The sequence below is a fragment of the Zootoca vivipara genome, chromosome Z2, assembly GCF_965207765.1.
Source record: "Zootoca vivipara chromosome Z2, rZooViv2.hap1.1, whole genome shotgun sequence".
NCBI lineage: Eukaryota > Metazoa > Chordata > Lepidosauria > Squamata > Lacertidae > Zootoca > Zootoca vivipara.
Genome location: NC_142585.1, coordinates 31578333 through 31594355, shown reverse-complemented (window position 1 = coordinate 31594355; position 16023 = coordinate 31578333). Strand labels below are relative to the sequence as shown.

Genomic DNA, 16023 nt, shown 5'->3' with positions numbered 1-16023 from the left:
CAAACTGGAGGTGGGCAAATGTTGTCTCCATCTTCAATGGGGTGGGGAGAGAAGACCCATATAACTACTGTCCAGTGAGCTTGACAATGATAACAGGAAAGGTCCTAATTAAACAGATAATTAAACAATCAATCTGTGAGCACATACAAAAGGATGCTGTGATTACGAAGACCCAGCATGAGTTGCTCAAAAACAAGTCATGCCAGGCAAATCTCTTTCTTTTTGATAGAGTTACAAGCTTGGAAGATCTGGGGAATTCTGTGAATGTAGTGTATCTAGATATTCTTGTAGAAAAGTTGGTAAAATGTCGGCTGGACGAGGTAACTGTTAGGTGGATTTGTAGCTGGTTGAGAAAACAAGCTTGCACCATCTTCCTTTGGACAGTGCTTTATATATATTTGAAAATGGCTATCGTATCTCCTCTCAGAAGAAGCCCACAATCACAAGAGTGCTCTGCTCTTACTCTGCAGTTCCCAACAACTCATAGCTGCCAAGTTTTCCCTTTTCTCACGAGGAAGCCTATTAAGCATAAGGGGAAATCCCTTTTAAAAAGGGATAACTTGGCAGCTATGCAACAACTACTGTAGTGGGGGGGGGGAGCATTATTGCCTCTGACTGTGGAAACAAAGTATAACCATCATGGCTGGTAGCCACTTGTGGTATGATATTCCTCAAAGTAGTTAGAAATTTGTGAGAACCTCATGACTTGACAGTAGCCCAACCAATTGCAAGAAGAGTGCCTGAAGGAATTTTGATGGAGTTCAAAGAGTTCCATGTGCCCCAGACGGCAAGCTGAGACCAACTAGGAACCAGTCTTTAGTGTTGCAGCTCCAGTTATGTGGAATAAGCATGTGCAGGCCATGATGCTCAGGGGCACTTTAGGGCTTGTGCAGCAATGTTCTCCTGACCAACCACTTACAATGCTTGGTGACCCCAGCCCTGCTTTTTTCCTTTACTTACTGCATTTCTATCCCAAGATAGCCTACATGGCTTTCCCCCCCTTAATTTAATCCCCACAACAACTCTGTGAGGCAGGTTAGGCTGAGATGTAGTAACTAGCCTTCAAGGTCATCTGGTAAAGTTAATGGTCGAGTGGGGATTTCAACCCTGGTCTCTCAGGTTCTACTCTTCATTTAATCCCCCACAGCAACCCTGTGGTTTAGGTTTGGCTGTGAAGGAGAGACTGCCCTAAGGTAAGCCTCATGGCCCAGTGGGAGTGCCCTTTCCTTATGGGAGCCAGAGTGGTGTAGTGGTTAAGAGCGGTGGACTTGTAATCTGGTGAACCGGGTTCGCTTCCCTGCTCCTCCACATGCAGCTGCTGGGTGACCTTGGGCTAGTCTGTTACGGAAATTATGGGGGGAGGGGCATATCTTTGAAGCTGAAGGGACCCCAGCAGGTAATAGCTGGGTGATTTGAGAGATCGCTGGACAAATGCTTCCCTCCGGAATTGCCAGGTGAAAGACTATGTAAACCAGGACCTCATTGTTCTTCTCCTGGGGAGGTGCTCAAGAAGTTCCTCCTGGCACTTATCACATTTTTTCCATACAAGTCACACTTCTCTGAAGTCTCTCAGCCTCACTCACCTCACAGAGTGTTTGTTGCGGGAGAGGAAGGGAAAGGAGATTGTTAGCTGCTTTGAGACTCCTTAAGAGAAGTGAAAGGTAGGATATCAAGTCTTCTTCTTCTTCTTCTTCTTCTTCTTCTTCTTCTTCTTCTTCTTCTTCTTCTTCTTCTTCTTCTTCTTCTTCTTCTTCTTCTTCTTCTTCTTCTTCTTCTTCTTCTTCTTCTTCTTCTTCTTCTTCCCTTTCCATTTAAAGAGTTTCCTATGCAATTAGCATTTTTGAGGGTGCTAAAGCAAGGGCCCAGCAAGAAGCCGGTCACTGGTCTGATGCCTCAAGTGAGTTGCCTGGACAGCAGTGGAGGCGGCAAATGGGCTCGTAAATAAGTTTATATTCCCTCCTACAAACCTGGTAGGGGTTTTGAGTTCTTCAGGGGTCCTGTCTCATGGTCCTGTCATTCTCACAGGTCCACTGAATGGGAGAGGCCTTCTCAGTGGTAGCTGCTCACAGGCAAATTTGGAATTCCCTATCTAGAGAAGTTAGACTGGCTCCCTCCTTGCTCTCCTTCTAATAGCAGGTGAAGACCTTCCAGCATTTCCCGCGCAGCCCCTTCTAGCTTCCTTCCCCCGGGAGTAGCCCTCGGGCATATCGAGGGACACTGCCTTTGGGGGCCTGGGGACGCTGCTCTTCGCAAATGTCGCCGGCTCCTTCCTCCACCCAAGACCAGCAGATGGGGCGTTAGGACCCAGTAGGATGGGAGCATCTCTCCTGCACGCCCGCCAGCCCGGCCCGGTTGCGTCTCACGCACACACTTCGCTTGCTGGGCCAAAACAGCGGAGGGCGGCCAGGCGGCGCGATGCTAAACTTTTACCCTTCTCTCCCGAAGGATAAGGGGGAGCCAGGAGTCGGTAGCCCAAGCAAGAGAGCGAGGAGAGGGCTGGGCTGAGAGGCGGTGGACGCGTCGATCTCGCCCGACGGGCGGCAGTGCCTTGTCGCGCTTCGGCGGAGGGTTGACACGACTCCCCTACTCTCGCGCCGTCCGGGCTTGGGGTTCGGATCGGATTGAGCTCGGCTGTGCTCGTTGCTGCCAGCACGTCCAGGCACCCTCCTGGGGGAATGCCGGCCCCTTCGCTGCCGCCGCCGCCACTTCTCCACCGATTCCTTCTTCCTTGCTCGCTGGTAGCGGCGGCGGCAGCCACAAGTGTTTGCGCTCCCGGAGCCCAGATCGTGTAGTCCCGCGTCCCGTCTCCGCAGAGGCCGTCCCCACGGCGGACCAGGAGGACGGGTTTCCTGCCGACGCCGACGCCTTTCTCGTCCGGTGGTCCGGCTGCCTGCCTGCCTCCCCGTAGGTGGAGGAGCACCTCCGGGCGCCTGCGGCAGGGCTCGGGCAGCGCCCTCCTGAGGATGTGCGCTGGGAAAGTTCTCCTGATGTGCCTGGTCCTCGGTCCAGTCTCCCGAACGAGGTGAGCAAGCGCCCTGCCTACGGCTCCAGCATGCCCCAAACCCTCTCTGGGACCTACGACCACGGACACGTCGCCACCGCCGTCGCGCTCTGGCATACCCCCACCCCAACAACTTGTTTGAGAATGCTACACTTGTTCCTTGCATGCTGACTGAGGAGCGCGGGAGATCTCTGGGGACCTTTTAGTCTGAGCGCAGGCACTCCCAGTCGTGTCCAGCGGAGAACGGTGGAAAGGGAACTGCCTGCTTGGCCTCACCCCTTCCGCCTGTAAAATGGGGATGTGTGTGTGGAGGGGGGATTCCAGGCTCTTTGCAAGCGTTTGGTGGAGCACATCAGGTCCCCTGGCTGGGAGGCTTCTTTGACCTTCTTTAAGCCTCGTTAGGATGGTTCAACCAAGAGGGAGAGAGAGGGAGCTGCTGGGATAGATTTGGAAGGTGGGATAAGATATACAGTATTATTTATTAACTATCTTTCCTTTCATTCACTTGAGTGAGATTCACATCTAGTTTAGCAGAGTTAAAAATATACCATCCTTCACAGCCTTGACAAGGAAACTAGGAACTAAGCTGTGTAGCTTTCTATAGTTATCCAGGATGGCTTGGGCAGACTGGATCTCCTTTATTTATTCCTCTAAATAAAATAACAACACAGGAGTCTGTAATGTAAGAACATAAAAATATTGTTTTCTTACATAGTTGCAGACTCGAATCAAGTAGAAAACAGCAGTGAAATAAGTCAGGCAAAGTACACTCCTAGATTACAAAATACATGATTTTAGGAGCACACAGAGCCTGCATCCTATCCCTACAGCTGCATGATGAGAAAGAGGGTGTTCTCTGAGCAGGAAGGAGGTAATAAGAATTATATTCCTACTGTTACCTTTCCTGCCCCTCCAAGCAGAGGGTGTGACCTCACGGAGTGACCTCTAGGAATTTACAGAGGATGCCTTGTGTCTTCAGCCTTTGTTCATCCAGCAAACAAGGAATTGTACATTTTGACTGGAGCATCATTTCTCCACAACCCCCTTCTCAGGCATATATAACAATTTCATGCACATTTTATTAACCACCCTGAGTCCCATCTTGACTTGAAGATTCTGGAAACTGTCTCTCAGTAGAGGTTTGGTGAGAAGATCAGCGGTTATTTATTTTGTCTGGCAATAAGCCAGTTCTACAAGTACATCTTCAATTGCCTCACGCACAAGGTGATAAATTTCCCCAATATGCTTGGTTCTTGAGTGAAAATTCTCACTCCATGACAGCTTCAGACAACTCTGGTTGTCCTCTGTCAGTCAAAAGGTCTTCTCCTGCACTAACCTAAAGTCTTTGGTCAGTTAATCGAGCCAGGCTAACTCTCTGCACACCTCTGTAGCAGGCAGCTGCATGTTCAGACCGTGGAAGACAAACCTACACCATTCTGTTTACAACTGCCCGAAGAAATGGGAGCCTTTGCAAACATAAGAAAAAATAAACACCTGTGGATTTAAACTCTTTAGTATCCCCAGCCTAGTCAATGTCCATTTAACCCAGGAGTTCAGGGTGACTGTCAGCTGGCAACTTAAGTTTATAGTTCAGTGGGTGCTCCTAGTTTTCTGCTCAGAATTCCCACTGTGTTGCCAATATTTGGCCTAGTGATGGTGGTCAGGTACAAAAGTTTTCCTTTTGCTGACCTGTAGTGATTCTTGTCAGACAATATTGTTATAAGAATTTTGAGGTCATATCTATATATATATAATAATTGTTCATAAAACATGTACATGAATGTACAGTACAGGCACATGTCTGAAGCAGCACAGGAAGACAGGCCTTTCTGACACCATTTTGACTCTCTCTCTCTGACCAGGTGTTCCTCTGCAAGGAAGAAGAAGGGAGGGGGGAACCTTCTCATTGTCTCAGGAATTAAAGTGATAACCCTGGCATCCTGATACCTGAGTGCCAGACAAAAGGGTGTGATTAACTTGGCTGGGAAACAGGGAAATGTAAATATCTCTCAATTTTGTTGATTAGGTTTTGGGGGCAGGGGGCAGGGTCCAGACTGCTCAGATTACTGCCACCAGACCTCCCCGTTCATGATGTACCTATGATGAATCTAGGGAGAGCGGTCTTGGGCTACACCCCTTCTGTGACATATGGATGATGCTTCTGGGGGGTGGGCTGAAACCAATTTCAAATTTCTTTTTAAGGGCAAGACATCTTTGTTTGGGGCCCTTCCTTGTTCTCCTGCGTGAGAGGAAGGACCCTGTTGCAACAGCGAAATAAAAGTGCCTTGCTTCGTACGTCCTGGTTTGGTCTCTGTTATTTGGTGGGCAGGAGACGCTTAAATTCGTCTGTTTGCCTGGATCCTTGGGCTCTCCCCGGGTCAGGATCCATTTCTCTGGGTTCATAGGAACCAGCTTAAATTTTACTTCAATTGTCTTGCGTGTTCTTGGCTCTTTAAAAAGTCAGTGTTCATAGGTGTTGCAACTGGGTGTGCTTCTTGCACCTCCAGATTGTCAAGCAGGTCAGTGACATTCTGCTTTTGACTTAGAATAAATTATTAATCTTCTTCTCTATTTGAAAACCTAAATAGTAGTGAGCTTCTTCCTAATTTTTTAACCTCTACATCCTTGCTTATATGCTTTACAACTTGTGTGTAGTCCTGGTCATTTTCAGTTGCAATAAAAAGATCATCGGCAAATGCCAAAACATAATGTCCATAATGTCCAAAATAGTCCATTTATGCATTTAGTGTACAAATATTTTTCTGTGTAGCCTTGTTTGTACTGTACTCTAGTTGTATGAGCATGCTATGTAACTTTTTATTCCATGCTCTAGAAGCTTGCTTGAGGCCATAGATCCCCTTCTGAAGTTTACACACTATATGTGCTTCATTTGGTTAGATAAAAACTTTGGGTTACTTCATGTAAATCTCGTCGTCTGAGATTTTGCCGTGCAAAAATGCTGCTTTAATGTCTATGTGTCTCACTTCCATTTCCTTAGAAGCTACTATCTTAAAAGCATTCTAATGGTAGTGTATTTTACAACAGGAACAAATGTTCCATCATAGTCTTCTTCGTATTTCTGAGAGGAGCCACAGGTTACCAACCTCACTTTATAGCACTGAATTGTCTGCACCCTGCTTTACCTTGATCACCCACTTACTTCCAATCCCCTTCTTCTGAGGAGGAAGCTTGGTGAGAGACCAGATTTTGTTCTGGTGCAGTGCATCTATTTTTTCCTGTGCAGGATCCCTCCAGAGGCAAGCTTCAGTGTCTAGTATCCCTTCTATCTCTTCCCTGGTGAAAAGGTTCTAAGGGTTGCACCAACCTCACAATGTAGGACAGTCTTAGTGGCAGAACACCTCTGCTTGATCTGGCTGAGTGTCTGACCTCTGGTTCTGGAATTGCCTCAGTTTCCTTATCACTTTCTTCAAATTCAGGCATCTCCTCCATCAGACTGTTCCTCATCACCTCTGCTGCTACTGCTGGTAGTCTAGTCCACTGTGTCTTCTTCCTGTTCACCTCCTGTACAAGGGTGCTGTTACAGCAGACTGCAGATCTGGACTGTTATATTAGTTGTGGGAAGTGTTTCATCCTCTGGTTGCTCAGAGAAATTTACAACAGTTTCTCTTTTGTCAGCTTTGCTGTGCTCATCAAAATAAACTGCATGTCTTGAGCTGACATTTCCTGTCTTTAAGCCCATAATTCTGTAGCATTCTCCCCCAGAAGCGTAACTAAGCAGAATTCGTTTTTTCTGTTCTGGAGTCCAGCTTGTGCCTATTCTCTTTGAATCTGTAGCTATGGACAATGCTGCCAAAAACATGTATGTGTAACAAGTTGGGTGTGAAAGTTCAAAAGATGTGTATGTAGTTCCCTTAGTTGGTAGTCTATTTTGGAGATATTCCACAGTGTCTGCTACATCTTGCCACTTCCACACTATATCTTTCTCTCTGCAGCTGCACTCTGTTGTGGGGTGGAGGGAACACTCCTCTTCCAGAAGGCATTTGAACCATACTCTTTGCCATTGAGGGTTTTCTGAAACAATACACTGAAACCTTTTCTGCCCAAAGTGGACACATTCATCATGTTGCAGTTCAGTTCTGGAACATACAGGACTCATTGCAAGGGGGTTGTCTTTCACTTCATTTGCCACTTAGTATGCCTGAACCTATAGACTCATAGAATTGTAGCGTTGGAAGGGATCCAGAGCATTATCTAGCCCAACCCCCTGCAATGCAGGAATCTCAACTAAAACATCCAGGAGTCCAAATGGCCATCCAATCTCTGTGTAGAAACCTTCAAGGAAGAAGAGCCCACTGCCTTTCAAGGGAGTTTGTTGTACTATCTTAACAGCTCTTACTGTTAGAAATCTCTTCCTGGTGTTTAGTCAGAATCTCCTTTCTTGTAAGTCATTGGTTCAGCTGGTACCCTCCAGAGCAGGGGAAAACAAGCTTGCTCTATCTTCCATGTGGCAGCCCTTTGGATTTTTGAAGATGGCAATCATATCTCATACCAATCTCTTATTTTCTAAGCTAAACATGGCCAACTCCTGTTAACTGTTTAATATATATTGGAACGGAAAATAAATATATAATGTGCCTGCATTATACTGTGAAACATGACTGTATTTTTCCATTGAAGCTGAAGAGAGCCTAACTGGTTAATCATTAAGTGGGACTGTATCTTTGTGGCCCAGTCACAAGATGTTTAACTCTCATGAAAAAGAATTGTGTTACAGGTCTACGCATGTGCTAATCTGTAGACATGCATCTTAGATGGGGGTGCTCTTTTGTTTATCAAGCTACAGAAGAGAACGGATGTGTTGATTCTGTTTCCAGTAAACAGCCTCAGGATAATGGAGGCTGGAATGGAGAAGAGTCAGAGCTTTGATTTTTAACTCAGCATGAAAGATATTTGTGATGTAAGACATTACGCCTTATGATGGGAACAGTATAAGAAATCATGCATCTAACTGAATGTAACTTTTAGTGTTATGTTTTGAGTTAAAGTTCTGTAAGTAAAGCTTCTGAACCATATTTTTGAAAGGTTGGTCCCAGGTGCAGTTATCCAGTGATGGGGGACAGACAGGTGTAGAAAAACTCTCCTCTGGATGATGTTCTAACAGGTTCTGGGACAGAGCCCTCTGATGAGGCCCAGCTCAATCTACATCCTGGATATCTGCTGCCATTTTTTTGGCAGTTGTCTCTAAATCCTGAATAGACCCATTAGTGCTCCCTTTTAGTAGGTTTGTGCAGCCGCAACCCCCAAGTCAAGGGGAGGCATTTGCCAAGGGCCAGGTCCTAACCCCCACCCCCCCACCCCTGCACAGAGCCCACTGCCAGTCCCTGGAGCCCTCAGCTGTCACACTCCTCCTCCTATTCCTTTTTTACCTTAAAACAACACCAACACCTGGTTTTGATTTTGAAACTAAACCAAAAGCTGAGCTTTCAACTTGGACTGAAAGGTATCTTAAGCCTTTAGTTTACATCAGATCATCAGATGATTAATTAATTAATTTCTTTTACAGATCACTTCCTATGAAACACCTTGAAGCAATTTAGCAATGAAAACACATATAAAACAATTTCATATATATATATATATATATATATATATATATATATATATATATGGATTTCAAATCCAACACAGAAACGGTCTGGGATAATTAATTTGTTAGTTATGTCAGGTGATTAATTGACTAGTTTGAAGAAATCCTCCCCCAAATTTCAGTGCATACACTATTTAGAAGACAGCGTGACTATGATGGATATTCTACCAGGAGGAAGGGGAGACCCAGTCCTTGCTTAGAAAATCATTTGAAACTGGAGCTGAGGTGTATATTGTTGTGTTGGCAACAATGCTATCAGCAGATCAACCACCCTCTCACAGGACTTCTTTGAAAATGTGATGGGAAATCCACAGCAGGTTTTAAGTGAGGAAACAGTTTATCCATGCAAATTACTACATGCTGTTAGAGGGCACTTTGAGAGGAGAGTGAAGATGGTAAACTGAGACCTTTGATCACTTCCTTGCTGCCAAGCCTCCTTGTCACAAATAATGCCCTTCTCCTACATCCCTCTTATGCCAGAATGCCGGCAGGAGGCCAGTGATTGATCCCTCTCATGAACAGATGGAGCTGCCTTCAGTCCATCCTAGGCTTCCCACACGTCAGGAAAATTCTTGACGTGTCCTGGGTTTGGGGTGTAAAAATGGGCATCAGGGGGAAAATTTGCCAAAGCAGCAAAACGTCAGGGGAAACCCAGATGTATGGCAACATGGGAAAAGCAGTGGAAATAGTTCCAAAACCTTAAAATTACAATGGGGGGGAAGCGGAGCTCAATAATTTGGGTTTGTTCCCAAAAAATGCTCAACAGTTTTGGGGTCTGTCAATTTTGCAGGTGTCAGGAATTTTACTTTTTGAAATATGGTAACTCTTGTCCATCCAGCCAAACACTCTTTGGTCTGACAGGCTGCAGGCTGTGAGATCCATGGAATTGTGACCTCCTTCATGCAAAGCATGTCAATAAACTATGGTCCTCTTCCTTTGCAAACATACCAAGGAGCAACCAAACTATGGCAGGCTAGAGATGGCTTCAGAATCAGCTGTCACATGGGGGTGGTGGTTTGGGGGAAACCCCATGTCAAAATCAGGCCAATGAAAGAGGATCCTATCCAACTTTTATATTCTTCTTTTTCCTTGCCCTGCAAAAGCAATTTTGTGAGTGGTGCCCAAAACGATACCCTCTCAGAATTCCATATGTGCGAGCAGGCCCCAAAGTTGGAGGGGCCCTTGCACGGGAATATAAGCATAACCCTTCTGAGTCAGCCAAGGTATTCTGCCACAATTGGTGTTCAGTAGCAGGCTGTTCTGCTACATGGGGGGGGGGGGTTTGGTGGCTGCCCTGATAATTGAAGTTAGGATGTTCACCTCTCAGTTTTAAAATCATCTGTATGACAGGCCATCCCAATATCTCAGCAATGGACCGTGTCTGTGAATTATGAATATGTTTTCCTTCCATCTGCTCTCTGCTGACAACCATTTCAAGGGTAGAGGCCAAGATTTGTTGCTCTAGTAGCAAGGAAGAGTCTTGTAACACCTTAAAACTAACAAATCTTATCCCACAAACTTGTGTCTAAACCTCAAAAGCTTCTGTCACAATGGCTCTACTCTGCCTCCACAGTCGGAGGCTATAGATGTTTCAGATTACCAGCTGCTAGAAGCTACAGGAGGGGAAAGTCACTGTTGTACTTGGGTCCTACTGGTGGGTTTCCCATTACGGGCATCTTACAGTCATACCTCCATTTAAGTACGCCTTGATTTGAGTATTTTCAGTTTAAGTACTCCACGGACATGTCTGGAACGGATTAATCCACTTTCCATTACTTTCAATGGGAAAGTTCGCTTCAGGTTAAGTACGCTTCAGGCTAAGTACGGACTTCCGGAACCAATTACACGCATACCTCGGGTTAAGTACGCTTCAGGTTGAGTACTCCGCGGACCCGTCTGGAACAGATTAATCCACTTTCCATTACTTTCAATGGGAAAGTTCGCTTCAGGTTAAGTACGCTTCAGGTTAAGTACTCCATGGACCATCTGGAACAGATTAATCCACTTTCCATTACTTTCAATGGGAAAGTTCACTTCAGGTTAAGTATGCTTCAGGTTAAGTACAAACTTCCAGAACCAATTGTGTTTGTAAACCGAGGTACCACTGTATTGGTTCTTCTTACTGGCAACAAGTTTCATCAGAGGTCCTCAAGTGATTACTGCTTTGAGAGAATCTCCTCCACTCCTCACAGTTTTATCAATCAACTATCAGGTCACCTTGTCCTCTGCCACCATTTCCCCAAGCTAATACCCCCTTTCCAATCCCAACTCTACTGTATGCCTTCCCGCATACAGGGGCAGATGAAGGGAGGTGGTGCGGGCAGCCCACCCCAGGTGTCATCACTGAGGGGGGTGACATTCGGCACGCTGCCTGCCCGCGACTCCCAAGCCTACCCCAAGCAATTGGGGGAAGGGGCAGAGCTGCGCAGCCTTGCTGGCAGCCTTCCCACCTTGTCTTGACACCCCTTGCAAATGAAAGGTGACCCTGTTCTCTGTACCTACCAGGGGGAAAGAGACTGGTGGCAACCACAAATTATGGGTGGCTGAACAAAAGTAAGCCTTTGGGATGTTGGATGGATTTGGAGTGTAGGGTGGGATGTTCTTATTTATCCCTCCTCTTACTTGTGTGAGCTTAATATCTAGTAAGCAGAGTTTAAAATTGCCATTTCTTTGCATTATAAAATGTGGAAACTCCTGAGACAAAGGGTTGCTTAACCTTATTAGTAATTATCCAGGATGCTTTGGCAGATTGTATCTTCCCTTTTTTACCCATCTAGACAAAATAAACACAGAGAAGTCTGTAGTGCAAGAATAATTTTTTTGTTTACTTACATAAAGCTTCAGATTTGATTGAGCAGTAAGCAGCAGTAAGAAACAAGACAGGCAGAATCTACTTGAACATTACAAAATACTGTATATGGTTGACTATAAGGATTCTTCTTCTTTTGGTTACCTTTCCCTGTGAAGATAAGCAGGGGATGTGACCTCACAGAGCGCCCTCTCTACGAATATACAGGGGAGCCCCATGTGCCTTTGCATATCAACACATAAAATTTTATTTTGGCCTAACCATTTCCCACATGGACTGCCAATCAGAGTTGATGAGCTTACACAGCTCCTCAGAAGTGTCTGTCCCAGAAAAGCAGCACCATTCAGAACTGGAGACTAATCTCTGAATCTGCCAATCTGGTGCGTTTTTGTTGCCCCGTTCTGAGCTGTCTACAGTAGCTGAGCTCTGGGTGCTCTTTCTTTAACCAAGTGTGCTTGGCCTCTGCTGACATGGCTTGATTTTGGGATAATGTCAAGCATCACCCAAGGAGGGAATGTCAAAACCCATCTTTCTCTTCTGAATCTGATAATTAATATGGCTGACACATCCCTGGCCAGGAAGCAAAGCTGTCCCATAGCTTGCCTGCCCCTCACAGCCCATCATGCACACCCACCATAAAATGTGTGTGTGTGTGTGTGTGTGCGTGTGTGCACGCACACATGTGCGCACGCTCTCTCTCTCTCTCTCTCTCTCTCACACACACACACACACATGCAGGATGATAGTGCGTCTCTCCCACCTGAGCTGCCTTTCCGTGAATTGCCTGGTCAAGAGAGGTGCCTGTTTTGACAAGCAGGTTTTACAGTATGTCAGGCATGAATACCTTTTCCTCTTGATTCTGTCTGAGCAAGACAAGAGCTGGGCTGTACCTTTCACAAGTTGCCAGATTGAATTGCTGTGTCTTGACACAACATCTCCTCCAGCCTGCTCAGCTCTTGATTGCAAAATGTTTGCTGCGTGTGACATTTCCATTAACAGGCAGAAGGCATGTCCCCTGCACCTCCCTAATTGCTTGGTGCCTGCAGGAGTCTTGCCATCACTTATTACACCTGGGAGATGGAAGAGCTTCCCCTGCTTATTACTGGGAAGTGGAAGCTGGGAGGGGAGATTGTAAACTTCTCACTAAAATTGAATCAATAAGCAGGCAGAGGAAGGGGCATCTGGAGGCACACGTCTTTAAATCCAGTGCCTTATTGTATTATGGTGTGTGTGTGTGTGTGCGCGCGCGTGTGTGCTGGGGCACATCACAGCGGCCAAGTTACCCAGTGGCACAAATTGAAATGATCTCTCAGTTTTCCTGCCTGGGATTCAAAAGAGCATAAGAACATAAGATGAGCCCTGATGTATCAGGCCATCTAGTCCAGCATCCTGTTCTTGCAGTGGCCAAGCAGATGCTCAAAATGGAAGCCCACAAGTAGGACCTGAGCAAAAGAGCACACTCCCTTCCTGTGGTTTCCAGCAGCTGCCGTTCAAAAGCATTACTGCCTGTAGAGGAAGAACATAGTTATTGTGGCAAGTAGCCATGGATAGCTTTCTCCATGAATTTGTCTAATCCTCTTTTAAGAACATCCAAGTTGGTGGCCATGACTATCTCCTGTGGAAGGGAGTTCCATAGTTTAACTGTGCTGCATAAAAAGACTTCATGTTATCTGTCCTGAATCTTCCAACATTCAGCTTCATTTGACGCCCACAAATTCTAGTGTTTCTGAGGGGGGGGGGGTAGTTTTCTCTGTCCACTTTCTCCATGCCATGCATAATTTTATAAACTTCTATCACGTTGCCTCTCACTTGCCTTTTCTCTAAATTAAAAAGCCCCAAATGCTGCAACCTTTTCACATAGGGGAGTTGCTCCATCTAATTGATCATTTTGGTTGCCCTTTTCTGAAACTTTTCCAGCTCTTCAATCTCCTTTTTGAGATGAGGTAGCCAGAACTGTACAGATTTAGTGTAGCAGAGCACCTGCCACTCAAGCCTGCAGTTCTTTACAGCCCTGGCTCTTTGAAGCGTTCACTTTTGTCAGGAGTTATCTCTGCATGAGCATGTCATGTGTGGGGAATACTGCAGTCAAACATAACTATGCATGAGTGCTAGTTAGTGCGATAAGGGGTTAAAACCATAGAGTTGGATTCCTAGACTCAGCTAGGTCACAAATGCTTTCTCTAATGGGTGAGGAAGTGGAGCATTCACTTCCTCTTACCACCCTTTTCTCCATGTATCCTATGAGGCAGGACATGTCTAAGCTTCACTCCAAGCTTAGACCATGTGTTTGAAACTACCAGTATCTTTCTGTACTCCCCCCCCCCCAAGTATTCTGCCTGTGTTCTTCTTGCTGCTGTTTGGATAAACGCATTAATCTGACCTTTTGAACAAGCTACTCTCTTTCTACCTCTCTTGCAATGAAAAGACCACGCACTGTTAAGCAAAGCATTTTAAATGTACTTAACAGTGTGTGGTCTGTTCATTGCAGAAGAGATAGAAAGAGGGGAGCTCTTTATGCTGCCAAACAGGATAAGGGGTCTAACAACCTATTTTCCCACGTTATACTGCTGCTAAACTTTTGTGAGTTTGAACTCTGGTACTGGGTGCTCTCTCTTACTACCGTGTTTCCCCCTTTTTAAGTCGTAGCCATAATATAAGACATAGCAGGATTTCTAAGCAGTTGCGCGATATAAGCCATAACCCGAAAATAAGACATAGTGATAGACCCTTCCCCCCTCCCGCCAGCCAACTCTCCCCCATAAAAATCTCTCCCCATTTTACTGTCGCTCCAAAGACACGTATTTCTTTTAAAAGCTTGTAAAAATGCACCGTAGAGCCGTTCCTGCAGCCTCGTGATTCCCCCTCCTGTTTCTGTAAGCATTTTTTAAAATACCTGTAAAAGGATTCCAAAATATTTTTTTTTAGCTAGGCTGTGTGAGCTCTGCTTGCTTGGTGAAGAGGAGAAAAGTGGCATTTGCGGTGGGGAGAAGATGAAAGCACGAGGGAAAAAAGAGGGGCGATTGAAGACGCTGCCTTCCCCTTTAGGGAGAGACTCTGTGTGCGCGTCTCTCTCCCCCCCCCCGCCTCTCTCTCTCTCTCTCTCACACACACAGCCCACCTCTCGCTTCCCCCCACCTTTCCCCCTTTTAATAGCCTTTTAAAAAGTGAGGATTCTTTTTTCTTTCCATTGCTTGTCTGTAGAGCTTCCCCTTTAAGGATTTGTACCGGTACCGGGATCGCTGCCGGTGGCGCAGTCCTTGCCTTGGGGATTAAGGACTTTCCCCTTCTCGCTGTTTAGGAGCTGCTAAACACTGCCCTACACCCTACACAAAAGTTAACATTTTGTGGGTAAGAGAAACACGGACGGGTTGTTAGGACCAGCAGATTATCTCACCCCGCTTTCTGCTGGCTCAATTGCTACTTAATTGCTACCATTTACCATCTTAATTGCTGCTCAGCTGGCTTCTTTGTTTTGTACAGTATCTCAGCCGGTAGCCTCTTTGCTATCAGTGCTACAAAGTGCTACATTGTTGGAACTTTCGCTCTTAAGTCTTGGGCAGTTGGCTGGCTGGTAGAGATCCTTATTTGCTTTAGTATAGGCTACTGCTACGACTGCATCACACAGATAGATTCCATTATACTGTACTGGTTTAAATTTAAGAAGCTCCAGTGTAGCAGATTGCTATTAAGTGAGTCCCCACCTGGGAGGGGAGAGAGAGAGAGCAGCCCTTCGGAGGAGCTCCTTTCCTCCCTCACGAACATCCCAGGGCCGGGGAGAGAGGGCTGGGCCAGCGATGCACACACCTCCCTTCCCTCAGACTCCCTCTCATGGAGCTTGGTGGTGGCTGTTGCCCATCATTTTCTTTCAGTCAAGAGTCCTGCCCCGCAGGGAGACAGGGAGCAAGAGGGGCACTGCTCCTGATGTAATAAAAATACCGGTAAGACATTCCCTGAAAATAAGCCACCCAGTGTTTTTTTGAGGAAAAAAAGTGATAAGACGGTGTCTTAAAATGTGGGAAAGACGGTAGAAAGTGAGTTTAGCCCCACATGTTGAATCCAGGCACCCAGCCGATTCTTTTGTTATTTACCCCACACACATGGGTCCCAGGAATTTGTATATTTATTTCCCCACAAGTTAGACTCTGCTTCAGTGACTTGAACAGCAATTATTCAAATGAGCCCTATGATTCCTTACCCTGAGACTAAGACTAAGCATGGGGAACTGTAGCAGTTACACACTGCTTCTTGCTTTACCCCCTGCTGGTCATTTTCACCCTTACTGCTCCTGCTTTCCCCTGTGCTGAATTTTGATTGTACAGTATGCTCCTTGGGGCACGGAGTTCTCCTCTTGTGCTATGTAAAGTACCAGGATAGTCCTATATTGATTTGTACTGCAGGAGAAGAAGCTGCAGTGCTATAGCACATCACCTTGTATTGAGGTTCACGTATGGCTGTTGTGTTATATAAGTCCTCTCCAAAATGTTGTGATGGTGTTGGTGGGCGGGGGGCAACAAAGCACACAGAAGTGTCCCCTGCTGTACCCATCTGCCCCTGAGTAGCTCCTTTGACTGCCAGCAACTCTCCAGGGTCTCAGATATGCTTTTC

General features: G+C 46.0%; 1 protein-coding gene across 1 annotated transcript in view; it reads left to right on the top strand.

Moving 5' to 3' along the window:
• The first annotated feature begins 2365 nt into the window (after window positions 1-2365).
• The window catches only part of LOC118083602 (gamma-aminobutyric acid receptor subunit gamma-4), a 38882-nt gene continuing 25224 nt past the window's right edge, over window positions 2366-16023 (top strand). The window contains exon 1 of the mRNA XM_088664710.1: window positions 2366-3022. Within this exon, the coding sequence (XP_088520836.1) occupies window positions 2964-3022 (59 nt within the window). The 5' untranslated portion in view covers window positions 2366-2963. The remainder of the gene's footprint in view (window positions 3023-16023) is intronic.